The sequence below is a fragment of the Podarcis bocagei genome (genome assembly GCF_964188305.1).
Source record: "Podarcis bocagei genome assembly, chromosome: 13".
NCBI classification, from domain to species: Eukaryota; Metazoa; Chordata; class Lepidosauria; order Squamata; family Lacertidae; genus Podarcis; species Podarcis bocagei.
Window position 1 is genome coordinate 42014310 of NC_138138.1, and position 13637 is coordinate 42027946.

Below are 13637 nucleotides of genomic sequence, written 5' to 3' on the forward strand. Positions count from 1 at the left end.
AGTGAATTCCCCAGGAGGCAGCAGCTATTGCAGAAGAATTAATGTAGAGTCCAGGACGCGCGATCTTATAGGTGATGCGGTGCCTACCGCCTTAGAAAGCAGCCCTCGCCTAGGATGCCCCCTCTCTCTGGCAGACTACAACTCCCATGGCCCCTCGGGTGGGAGGGGGTGCAGCGAGCATGCTCAGCTTCCCTGCTCTGCTCCCCCCTCCCCTCCCCGCGTCTCTCTCTCCCCCTCTCTCTCTCCCTCTCCTGCATCTTCCCACCCTGCTCTGCTGCATCAGCACCAACCTCTCTCCATCCTTAGAGCATCTTCCTCCTCCCTGCTTGGCTGAGCAGGGAAGGCTCAGTTTATCCATTACTGCAATTACCAGTAACCTTCCTTCCCGCCCTCCTCCTCCTCCTCCACCACCACCCCAAAGAAGAGGGGTCTTCGCCAGCCACCGTGTCTGTCTGTTGAGCCACACGGAGGGTGGGGGAGAAGACCCACTGAGGACCCACAGCCTCGCCAGGAAGCAAGCGCAATGAAGGATCGCACCCAGGAGTTGAGAAGTGTAAGATGCAATTTTCTGTCTTCCCTTCCCCCACCCTCCCACAACCTTGATTTAATGCCTGGGGGCCTTGTCTCTGTCTCCCCGCCACCCAGCCCCCAACCCTGTAGAGAGGCAAGTGGGGAGATGTATTTCTTATATTCCCTTCCTCCAACTCTCCAAATGGCACATAACAATTATTTTATTCAGCAGTCACTAATAGGCAAGGATTTAATGGTAGGAGGAACACTCTGTATATCTAAATTGTGGTGTGTGTGTTTTTTGAGCGCGCGCGGGGGGAAGAGAAGGTGGCGGTCAGATTATTGAGGGGGGGGGGAGAGAAGCGATCCACTGCGGGATCTGTCGAGAAGGATGTCTCAGGTTTCCAAGATGGGGGAGGGTTGGACTTGGCATGGGGAGAAGAGGGGCTCGTCTCTCTGCAAGACAAGGGAAAAGGCTGCCTGGTTGCATTTCAAGAGGGTTGAAATCTCTCCAGCGAAGAATTACACAGCCATGTATCTGAATGTGGGGGAGCGGGGAGAAGGTTTTGTGAGGTTGTTCCATTCCCCCAGAAGTATGGGGAGGAATTGGGGAATGCATTCTGTTAATGTACATGTCCGTGCGTATATTAAGGCGATTTTCTTTCAGAGTCAGGGGAGAGGGTGTTTAAATATCTCATTTTAAGTCTCTTATCCTAGCCAGTGTATGTCTACAGAAATTTGTGTGTGGGAAGACACAGTCAATTTTTATAGGTCATCCGATTCCTCCCCTCCCCAAAGAGGAAGGGGGGTGGGTTGGAGAGAAAGGAATAGCCCTTAAGGCGTCAAATATTTCAGGAAGTGTGAGAATGGAGGGGGTGGCTGGGCGGGGGGGGGGAGAGGAGGAGGAGGAACTTTCTCCCCCCTCCCGCTTCCACCAGCTTGTTGGGAAAAGGACTGTGATGGATGGTTTTTCTCTTTTCACCTCTTTGCATTTTGGGGGGTGGGGGGGAGGGTGGGGGATGGCTGAAGGTTGAGCCAAATTGGATGTGACAGATTCTGTCTCAAGGGGAGAGGCATTGGGAGGCAAAGAAGTGTTGTGGGGTGCATGCGTGTTTTATAGCCCGGTGTGTTAACGTCAATTCCTTGATTAGCACAAAGCACTCACGCATCGGTATGTTAAGAGAGGGGTCTAAGGGGAGATCACCGAAATAATTTCTAAGAACCCCCTCCTCCACTTTTTCTAAGACCGCCCCTTACACACGAACTGCTGTGCTCCAACCTGCCTCCCCCCCCCCCAATCCGTTTTCTGGTTTGCTGAGATAGGATGTGACTCTCATTTCCATTTAAGCCTGGAGACACACAGCAAATCTTTGGCTCCTCTCTCTCTCTCTCTCTCTCTCTCTCTCTCTCTCTCTCTCTCTCTCTCTCCCCCCTCCCCCCACGCCGCTCCTTTCCCTCCCTCCCGTCCCCCCCCCACAAGGGGATGGAGTCATTCATACAAAATGTTTTCAGTCTGTATGTAAAGCAACAAGAAGTAAGGAAGCGGCTTTCTGTGATCTCGCTATGCCAAGTGGGCTGATGGAATTGGAGTGATCTACTTTTCTCACATCCATCTAATTTCTCGTAGTTCTTTTTTAAGTTGGGATTGTCCGCGATCTGGCAAAAATAAAACAAGATCCGTTTTGTTTTATTTGGACCAAAACAAGAATCACAACAAACTCGCCATCTCCTTCTCTCCTCCAAATGAGATTTACTTTTTTTTTTAAACAGTTCCTGATGTTACATGGTCTGGTCTGTTCAATTTTAGCACCTGTGCTGTTGTTGCTTTTTTGGCCAGTTTCAGGGTCTTTTGTGTGAAAACGAGGAAATGTGCGCTTTTTAGTATCTCTCTGTGTGTGACAGAATATCACGGTGTGCGCGTCCCTATGTGTATAGGGACAGGGCTTTTGTTACATATTCATCTCTCTGGGTTTTCAACACTCACCCTTCTCCGACAGAACATTATGTTTGTGTGTGTGCAAAGGTTGGAATTGCTGGAGTTGCACATCCTCTCTGGACCCCTTTCTCCCCAGTGGCTTGTGTGCATTTGTGGGAAGCAGGAGAAGGGGCTCCTTGGCCAAATCATCTTTGCGGAAGGAATATGTGACACTATCACCCAGCGACAGAGAACAGAAATTCAGCCATCTCCTTCCATCCCAATTCCACAATTGAATTGCAACCCCGAAGAAATAATTCAGTGACCTTTTCAAGCGTTGGGAGGATTTCTCTCTCCCTCCCCCCCCCTCCAACCCCAACCTCAGTTTCTGTTTTTCTTATCCGAGTGGAGCAGAGAGAAAACGGTTATAATCACCATTCCATATGCTTCCATCTGCAGTAGCAACAAAATCGAGCTATTCCCTTCTCTTTTAAACAATGGAGGGGGGAATGCAGTGACAATAAAGGAATCTGTGCCTCTGTGTGTATGTGTATGTGTGTGTGAGAGAGAAAATGTGTGTGTTTTATACATATATATATTTATTCAGCAGCTCCTCCCCTCTGCCTCCCCTTTATACTGCATGGATTACGGGGCGGGGGGGGGGGGGCGACGACGGACCAGACAGAAAAATTGTTGAAAAATTGTGCAGGATCCCGATCTGGGAATAGCTTTAGTGGCTGCTTATACAGGGTGCTGGTGATGTGCCCCATCAGATCTGCTCAAGGCAGATTTCTTTAAAAATGCCATCTCCATCTCTCTCTTTCCCCCCTCCCTCCCCATGCCCCCTGCAAAAAAACATTTCTTTGCCAGTGGGGGGAGACTGGGTTCCAGCATCGCTTCCTATCCTCCTGCCCAGGCAAGGGAGAAAATGGCATTTGCTTTATCGTTGGCGCATTGTGCGTTTGGGGGGGGGGGTTATGATGGAGGAGACGGTTTTGCTGCAGGAGCCAAAGGCTTGTATGTATGTGTCTGTGTCTCTCTGAGCGTGTCTCTCTCTCTCTCTCTTGCTGCTCTCTCTCTCTCCCCCCCCCTCACCCCACCCCAGTGTTGATAGTGTTAGTTGCTGAATGCAGCAGAAGAGAAGATAGGCACACAATAAAGAGAAATGTGGGGGAGATTATAAAAGCAGGTGTGTTGGCAGGAAGGAGCAGGATGGTGGTGCTGGCATCGCCACCAAGTGTGGTGGCGGCGGCAGTCGATCTTGATGGGGGCGAGGAACCCGCAGCCCTGAGGCAGTGTGTTGGGGTGTGTGTGGGGGGGGGGTGTTGTTGCAAGCTTTGCAAAATCCTGCAGTCTAGAGCCGGGTTAATAAGCCCACACAGACATAGAGAAGGGCAAGATTGCTTTGCAATGATGATATGCACCGGAGGCGCACAGGCGAGGGACTGTGGCCCCGTTGTCTCAAGCCTATTTGTTTATCTCTTCGCTGTTTAAACCCATCCAGTCTCCAGCAGGGGAGAAACATCACAGTGAAACAAATCAAATGGGGAAGTCTAACCCGCAGCTGAACTTTCCTCCCTCCCCCCTTTACACCGCACACAGCGGACCCCAGCCAATTAAAAGCCAAACTGAGATTTGCTTTTGGTTTGTTTGTTTGTGTTTTGTTTTTTAAGGAGGAGGAGGAAAGGTCTTCAATACTCCTTAAAAGATGCTCAGGTTCAGACTCTAGAGTGTCTCTGAAGGAGTTGTGAGACAGGCTGGTTGTACTTAAAATGGGTTGGATTGTAATGAATGGGAGCTGATAGCGGCTGGGGCCAGAGAGGAAGGATGGACACCCCTCCCAATTCTGCATTTGATTCCCTAGAGGCCCATAAAACAGACTCCACAGACACAGCTCCCTCCGTCCGAACAGTTTATTAATTGCCGGCCGTGTTCAGGGAGCATATCCAGAGGGGCTGGCTGTGTGTGCAGGACGGGCAGGACGGGGCTGGAGGGGCTGAAATATGAGGCTTGAGGAGGCTGAGAGAACTCAGGCGGCAGGTGGAGACACAGGTAAGCTGAGATTCTGTTGAAGGACTTGAAGAGGAGGAGAGCCAGGGGGGTTATTCTGGAGCATAGCAGAAGATTTGGGAGAAAGGCATGGAGGGAGGGGGCAAAGAGGGCCGGACTGCAGGTGAAGATGTTCAGAACTGAGACAAATGAGAAGGGGAGCATAAGGAGTCAGCGGCGGAATACGGTTCTTTGTGCCTCTTTTATGTGAAATCAATTTATACCCCACTTTTCTTGACTGATTGTGAACTCAAAAGCAGCCTGCAATTAAAAACACAAAAGCAACTGACTGTGCAAATTAATAAATAAATAGTAAACAAGCGGCAATAAAAGAGTGAAGTCCCGACTCAACAAAGGGGGGAGAGAGAGAGAAACCAATCACAGTAGCATTAATGATTATTAGTCTATAGCCGCATGGTGGGGATAGGCTAGCCAGATGACATTCTTTTTTAAAGGCAGGGTTTTTTTACCTGCTGTCTAAAAGGATGCAGCCTGGGATATTGCCTGGGGGGGGGGTGTTCTATAAATGTGGCACCACTACCAAAAAGGCACAGTCCCTGATTGGTGCGTGTGAAACTTCCTCTGAAAGCAGTACCAGAGCAAGGCCTCGGATGCTGAACGGAACGCATGTATGCAGACAAAAGTGGTCCTTTAAGCAGCCCAGGTCCCAAGCTGGTTGGGGCTTTAAAGATCAAAGCCAGTACAGTACCTGTACTGTATCTACAACTGAGCCTGGAAACAAACAGGCAGGTGGATAATATTAGATTAATATCACAGGCTGCAACTGGCCAGCTCTGTTCAATAAGCAGGCAGAGGCATTTTTTTCGCACCAGCTGAAGTTTCCAAATATTTTTTTAAAGGCAGTCCCACATTTAACGTATTATTACAGTGGTCTTGTTCCTTGGGCATGAATGGCTGTGGCAAGGTCTGACTTAGAAGGGAATGGCCATGGCTAGCTTGCCAGCTGAAGCTGGTGAAAAAAGTTCACCATTGCCACCTCCCATATTGGAATCCTGGCCTCCCGGTTCATACAGCAGATTTCTAATCTCTAGGGTGGTCTGGCTGAGCTGTTAAAATGAGGACTAGTAGCTTGAATGAACCAGAGGTAAGATGTAAGCCACAGCAGTGAGTTAGTACATAACTATTTGTTCCCATATAAAGGGACAGGGGACATGGAAGTTCTCCCTGTAATTGCTCGAGGTTTGTTTTGCGCATTTGGCTTAACAGCTGAATAGTGTACAGGGTAGGACATAAGCATATCTCTCTCTGTGTGTGTATTCTTTTGTTCTTCGGCATCTAAAATGAGAGCTCACCTCTGTCATGAATTTACTTGACAGTCTTAAGCAAGCCACTCACCCTCCAGCCACCCTTATACTATATGGAGATAATAATATTGGCTTTCCTTACAGGGTTGTTGTAACGATTGCTGAGATCACAGCACAATGCGCTATAATTCCTTAATTCTTCCTGACTGGTACTTTTAAAAATAATAATCCAAGGGGAGGATTTGAACTCGGTCCCACCAGTCCAAGCCCAGAGGTGTTTTCCCCACCCCCCCACTACACTTCACAGTTTCTACTTTATTGAGGTTTGGAAGTCTTGAACTGAGAAAGGCTCCTCAAGGCCGAATGCAGCAGAGTCTTTGCTGGATGTGAAATATACTGCTCAGTTTGCTATACTAAGTTGCATGTTGTAGAGTTAAGGTGGGGAGATATGATTGCTCTCGCTTCCCTCTGTCTGTCTCTTTCACCCTCAACTCAAGGGCAGAAGAGACGTTTTCGTGAAACCCTCACATCCTCAAAGGCACCATTCGGAGCGAGCTCAAAAGTGCAATCCTAAAACATTGAGCCCAGCAGAATCTGCTTCTTAGTAAATATTCTTAGGATCACACTTCTTAACGGCGCAACTGCCGTATAAACTGAAAGCAGATCAGCATAATGTTGGGAGATGCAGTGTGTTAAGAGGTGGACAACGGCGTGTTCTCAGCACTTCACAAAAACTACAGTTTCCAGAGCTGTTTTGTGGGCACAAGGAAGGAGAACCCACAGCGCTCCTGCTGATTTAAAAACCATGTAAATTTGCTGTAGAGACGTGCCTTAAGGAAGGACATGCACCAGATTAGCTGTTCCACTTTCCAGCTAGGAAGAAAGAAGGCTTGAGAGATGCGTAGGCTTGAGCGATGCTTGATTTTTCTTGCTATGGGGAGAAGGTGAGGAGGACTTGGTGCTAAGAAGGGTTGCTGGGCTGGGGATCTTGTTACAGGGAGTGAGGAGGGGGAGAGTTTACAACTGGGGTGGGGGACATTTTTGGCCCTGTGGGCCAGTTCTTTATCTTCCTCCTCCACCCAATTTTGACGCTACCCACCTGTCTGTCACCTGATGTCAAGTGATTGACAAGTGGGCCATCCCACCTGCCTGTCAGATTTGACTTGTGGGGGGAGATAGCGCCTAAGCAGAACTGAACTCCTCACACATCATTTGACGCCCCCTGCTTTCTGTAAACTTTACAAGGAATGGCAACATCTCAAGAACCCCTCTGCTTGACTGTTGCAGAACGTCTTAGGTTATTCCAGTAAGAGCTGTTATGTCAGAGAGAGGTGACTTAGGTTGGAAGGACCCACTTTGGGGAAGAAAGCTGCAACTTTGGAAGCCTTTATCGCTAACCCCAGACTTGCAGAGAGCTAGTTGTAGCAGGGGGAGAAAGCATCTACTTCTTTGTTAACTCTTCCCATGTTCTAGGCCTGAGACAAGGCAGGATCTAGGGTTAAACCCTCACTGAGATCCATCTACAGTTAAATCCATCCATCACAGCCCTGCAGTTTCGTACACACAAGTTACTAGCCCAACAAATGACAAAAAGACCCACTGGACCAGTCCATCAAGTCCCATGGTGGCCAGCCAGCAGGTATCTCTGGAAGCTCCCAAAGAGGACCTGAGGTCAATAGTCCACTTGTGTTTTTGCTCCTACTAGTTACATTCAGTTGAACGCCACCTCTGAAACTCGAGGTAGGTGTAGCTATCATGACTAGTAGCCATTGATAGTCTTCATCCCCTATGAAGTTGTCTCATCCCCTCTTAAAGCCATCTAAGCTGGTGACTTCCTAGTCACCTAAAGTCACCTTCGCACAAGTGACCACCAGTATGGCGACAAACCTGATCCAACACACTGGGCCTTTGCTGTGTATCCATAGAGAAAAGGTAGACTTACAGCTGTTGGTGCTCTCTCATTAGTCGTCAAACAGTGGGCCGTGACCTCAGGTGGGTCACAATTGGGGCATCACCATCATCCTATTCTCTCTTTCTCTCTAATAAAGATTTTGAAGACGAAAAAGATGAAAGGATAAAGTTGTGGGAAGCAGCAGAGAAATAAAACAAGAAGAGGGGATAGAGGAATAAAAGCCAGTAAGGAGAAGCATCCGTGGGAGAGGCTGGTGGGAGGATAAAAAAATGCATAAAGCAAAAGTGTGTCTCGTGTTGTTACTTTGGCTTAAATGTGATGTCCCCAGTTCAGAAAAAGTTGGTGACTGCAGTGTTATCCTGCCTGTTGATTCATTCAGCTGTTCCTACTACTGAGCATTTGTCCAGTTCATACAAAAAACACTTCTAGGTGTTGTATGATTAGCCAGAGTCCTATATTTTTTGTGTGTGTGTGTGTGTGTGTGTGTGTGTGTGTGTGTGTGTGCACGTGCTTCAGAGTGTGGCAGGGGGGATTTTAACCTGAAAACCAGCCACTTATACACACATGCAATCACCCTACATGCAAACGAGATTAAATGTTATAAGTGTGGGATATTTATATTTCTTGGAACCGGAGCTGCCGTAAAGCAGCTATTCTCTCTTTTTCTGTTTACCCCACCTGGTAATAACAGAATAAACAATGCAAGGAGGAAGATGCAGTCCAAGATAGGAAAAGAAGTGGTAGGGGAACACCTACTTTAAATGAATTCAAATTTCCAGGGCCTGATGATCTGCACCCAAGGGTACTAAACGAACTTGTGGATGTAATCTCAGAGTCCTGTGGACTGGAGCCAGTGTGGTGTAATGGTTAAGAGCAGTAGACTCGTAATCTGGTGAACCGGGTTCGCGTCCCCGCTCCTCCACATGCAGCTGCTGGGTGACCTTGGGCCAGTCACACTTCTCTGAAGTCTCTCAGCCCCACTCACCTTACAGAGTGTTTGTTGTGGGGGAGGAAGGGAAAGGATAATGTTAGCCGCTTTGAGACTCCTTTGGGTAATGATAAAGCGGGATATCAAATCCAAACTCTTCTTCTTCTTCAAATGTTGTCCCCATCTTCAAAAAGGGGCAAAAAGAAGACACAGGAAACTTCCAGTCGGTGAACTTGACATCAATACCAGGAAAATCCCTGTAACAGATAACTAAACAGTTGGTCTGTGAGCACTTAGACAAGGTTGCTGTGATTACAAAGATCCAGCATGAGTTTCTCAAAAAACAAGTCATGCCAGTTGAATCTCATTTCTTCTTTTGATAGAGTATCAAACTTGGTGGATCAGGGGGATGGTGTGGATGTAGTGTATCTTGATTTCAATAAGATTTTTGACAAAGTCCCTCATGATATTCTTTCAGAGAAGTTGGTAAAATGTGGACTGGATGAGATAACTGCTAGGTGGATTTGTAGCTGGTTGACTGACTGAACCCCGAAGAGTGCTCACTAACAGTTTTGCCTTGGTCAGATCACAGCTGGAGTACCGTCTCCAGTTCTGGGCCTCACAATTTAGTAAGGATATTGACAAGCTGAAATGTGTGAAGAGGAGGGTGACCAAGATGATCAAGAGTCTGTGTACTACATACAAAAATGAGTGTGCTAGGAGAGATTCTGAAATGATGAGGAATTTTCATGAGTCTTTTTCTGAAGCAATTTGATTTTTTTAAAAAGAAAAGTTTAAGGTTGGAAATGTGAGAAACAGAATTGAAACTGATAGAGACTTTCACACTTAGTCAGGACTGTGCTAAATGGTTGACTAGGTTCAAGGCAGGTTCACAGAACCAACTTTGACAATTGTTTTCCACCAGTTTGTTACATTTATATCCCATCTTTTGTCCGTGATGGAACTTTCAGCAATGTACAGGAGCCTTGCATTTAAATACTCACCTAGTACCCGAAGGAGTCCAGGAATTGGAGAGTGGACTGTCAGAAAAGGATGGCATCCGTCCTCTGCACCCCATCTAGAAACCAACTGGGCTTCTAGAGACGGGAAGCCCCATCTTCCAGGTGCAGCATAGACATAGCCCCCCTCCATTGCTTTTCTGCCCCAGCCCCCAACAGGCTAGTGAAATAATTTTGCCAGCTAGGAAGTTTTATTTGTTGTATCAATTTCCTTCTTGAATTGATTTGTATACAGTGGTACCTCGGGTTACAAACACCTCAGGTTACAAACACTTCGGGTTACAGACTCTGCTAACCTGGAAGTAGTACCTCAGGTTAAGAACTTTACCTCAGGATGAGAACAGAAATCGCGCACTGGTGGCAGCGGGAGGCCCAATTAGCTAAAGTGGTACCTCAGGTTAAGAACGGACCTCCGGAACGAATTAAGTTCGTAACCAGAGGTACCACTGTACTGCTTAACTACCACAGTCTCTAAGTGGTTTACAAAGATACAATACAGTGGTACCTCGGGTTAAGAACTTAATTCATTCCGGAGGTCCATTCTTAACCTGAAACTGTTCTTAACCTGAGGTGCTGCAGCCACACGATTTCTGTTCTCATTCTGAAGCAAAGTTCTTAACCCGAGGTACTATATCTGGGTTAGCGGAGTCTGTAACCTGAAGCGTATGTAACCTGAAGCGTATGTAACCCGAGGTACCACTGTACAAAGAATAAAAATCAGTTAAAACTATAAAACCAAACTTTTAATAAAAATGCCTGCTGGGGGTATCAGTAGGCACTGGAAGTTCAGTAGTGAGGGGCCCGGTCTGACCTCAACTGGAAGAGAATTCTGTAAAAATGGACCCACAATACGAAATGCACAGCTCAATGATCGGGGATATAAGGGATTAGGTGGTCCTTGAGATATCCTGGAAGCTTATTTGCCTTATTTGTATGGCCAGCCTCTATGGGGTTCCCATTCTGGCATTGCCCCCTATCTGCTTAGCTTCACCAAAGCTGCAGGACCCAATTGCCTTCAGGCCATGTCTGCTTGAAGTGTTGGGCAGTGTTTTGCCAAGCCCTGATCAAAATTTGGTTAAGCTTCCAAGGAACCAAATTAACTTGGGGGGTTGGGGTTGGGGGGAGAGGGTCAGATTTGGCCTCGTGGTCATCTCTCCTAGAGAAAGGACCCTGAGCTGTCATACCCCAGCCATACTGGACCCCGAGAAAAGATGGATTTTGCACTATGTCAGAATGATGACAATGGACTTCTGTTTTCAAGTTCCACATGAATTTGAGTCCCTCCACTGGTTATGAAACATCTATCTACGTAGTCTCTTCCTCTCCTCCTGGTTTCTGGACTATCACCCTTACAGTCTGAAGCCTGATGCCACTTAAGGACTAGAACCAATATTTCCTTTCTAATGGAAGCTATTCCCCCCCCCCCAATGCTGTACCAAGCACCCAATGACATATTAGAGCAATGCAGTAGCAGGTATACACAAAGACACGCAACCCTGCTTGTGATCTAGAGAAGACTAGGAAAGGAGGCTGCTGTTGTTATTGTTTTTAAGGGTGGTGGTGTGTGCTATTTGTATAACCGTGTTGTGCATTCCATACTTTTGATATTTCCATCCCCATATTTGCCTTCCTTCTGCCTTTCCTCTGAGGTCTTAGATCAGGCAGCTGGCTCGAATTGTCACAAGACTCACTTAAACAACACGAGACGTTAAAGTGGTCATGAGTTCATTCTGTCTAGTTTGCTTTAATTTCCAGGCCTCCTGGGCCTACTTCAGTCATATCTGCAAGCACTTCCAGGAGGGGCAGAATTTTAATCAAAGCTCTCTGGCTGGTTACCTTGAAGCAGTTAGCAGTGGGATCCTAGGCATGTCTACACTGATGTAAGTCCCACTGTGTTTAAGAAAGCGGCCGTAGCCTAAACCTAGCTGCACAGATAACTAGGCACCATCTTTCTAGACTTTTGTGTAGTGTCTGAAGCCATGCTAAGCGCCTGCAGCTTTCCTGTGTGTAGAGAAACAACAAAGAACCTCAAAGCACCTTAAAGACTTAACAAATATATCATGCCATAGTCATTTTCTTAGGCTTAAGGTGCCACTAAATTATGCCGTTTTTGCTGCAAGAGACTAACATGGCTTCCTCTTTGGAACTTCTGCTTATATGTGCTAATTCTGTAGTTTATGTGCAATTTAGCACATTAAAAAAAATGCATTCCAGTCAAGTTTCTAGCCCTCAAGAGCATTGCTTACAAACTTGTCCAATCCCTCTGCCCTCCCATTCTTTGTCAGCTATTCCCCACCAAACATCGAAAAGATTCAGCATGGCAAGTTATGCAACCAGAATGTGTTGTGAGGACCGCCTAGCCTCTGCTAGCTTTAGAGGTCTACAGTTGTGGTGTCTGGTGTGTGTGTGTGTGTGTTGGGGCTGGTGGGGGTTGGGACAGCTTTCCAGACTGAGGAATGGAATACTTGGCTGGTAGAAGGAAACACTGCCAGATATCAGAGGCGCTATTTGCCTTAAGCAAACGGAATGACTCATCTTGTAGCTCCGAGCTACTACTTAGTTGTAGTTTTGATTTATTTCATTGATACGCCGCCCTCCCAAAAAGTTCAGGGTGTGCCCCCTCGTCCCTGTTTTGTCTTTGCAATCCTGTGAGGTAGGGGACCAGCTGAGGGACAGTGGCAGGCCCGGGGCACTTCCACATTTCCGCTTATGCCATGCTTTCTAGGCTCCAGTCCAAGCACTTTTCCAATTGCCCTACTGCTTTCCCTCGGGAAATCCCATTCTTTGGTGCTGGATCAGAGCAAACATCAGTCCACAGAAAACCCAATGGACATTTGCTTTGATTCAGCGGTAAAGATTGTGTTTTCCTGGGGGAAAGCGTTGGAAGTCTGGTTGAGCCCTATGATCACCCCACAAAGATCAAGGCTGATCCCAGGTCTCTCCCTCTGCAGTTCCAGTGTTCTGCCTTGTTTGGAAGCTCTCTCCAGCAGCAGTGAAGCATTTCCCTGTGAGATTTTGAATTATACTGGAGAACCTTCCAAGAAGTTGCTCCATCTTTTACAGAATCACAGAATTGTAGAGTTGGAAGGGACCATGAGGTCCAAACCCCTGCAATGCAGGAATCTTTTGCCCAACGTGAGGCTCAAACTCACAACCGTGAGGTGAAGAGTCTCTTGCTCTAGTGACTTGAGCTTTCTAGCTTACTTGAAGACCTGCTACACATCAAAGGCTGAGTTCAGCATCCTTGAATCCAAGCGTCCATGTTTCAAACAAGCAGTTTCATAGTTCGTAAGGTTGCAGAAACAGATCTGGAAGTTCGGGGGCAATGCTGGGTGATGTCTGAGGGCATTTCCTCAGTGGTGCTGAAGCTATTGCTGTATGTGTGGTGTTCCTGTGCTACCTCTGTAATGTAGGAAACCTCCGGCCTCAATTGTGTTGAAACAACCAGGTTACATATGAGCAGTTCATAAAACTGGCTTCTCCCCAAGCCACTGCCCCTCTTTCTGGGAGCTGAGGCAGTGCAACTGTGGGAAGGAGCCACACCATGGGTACCTTCTGTGTGATGGAACTGTGTGAGAAGTAAGGTAAAGGTAAAGGACCCCTGGATGATTGAGTCCAGTCAAAGGCAACTATGGGGTTGCGACGCTCACCTCGCTTTCAGGCCGAGGGAGCCGGTGTTTGTCTGCAGACAGCTTTCCAGGTCACGTAGCCAGCATGACTAAACAGCTTCTGGAGCAACGGAACACCGTGACAGAAGCCAGAGCACATGGAAATGCCATTTACCTTCCTGCCGCAGTGGTACCTATTTATCTACTTGCGCTGGCGTGCTTTCAAACTGCAAGGTTGGCAGGAGCTGGGACAGAGCAATGGAGCTCACCCTGTCACGGGGATTCGAACCGCTGACCTTCTGATCAACAGGAGGCTCAGGGGTTTAGAAGCAAGATATGCCATGCCACTCCAGAAAGATCAACAGGGGAAGTCAGCAAGGGCAGCCAACTTGAGGAAGCTCAGGTCGAGGAGAGGAGTTTCCATGCCCTTG

The 13637-nt window shown here is 47.5% G+C and overlaps 1 protein-coding gene across 1 annotated transcript in view; it reads left to right on the forward strand.

Annotated features, from left to right (window-relative positions):
* Positions 1-204: 204 nt before the first annotated feature.
* Positions 205-13637, forward strand: part of STX1B (syntaxin 1B) — a 58381-nt gene continuing 44948 nt past the window's right edge. The window contains exon 1 of the mRNA XM_081165948.1: positions 205-553. Coding sequence (XP_081022074.1) covers positions 524-553 — 30 coding nt within the window. The 5' untranslated portion in view covers positions 205-523. The remainder of the gene's footprint in view (positions 554-13637) is intronic.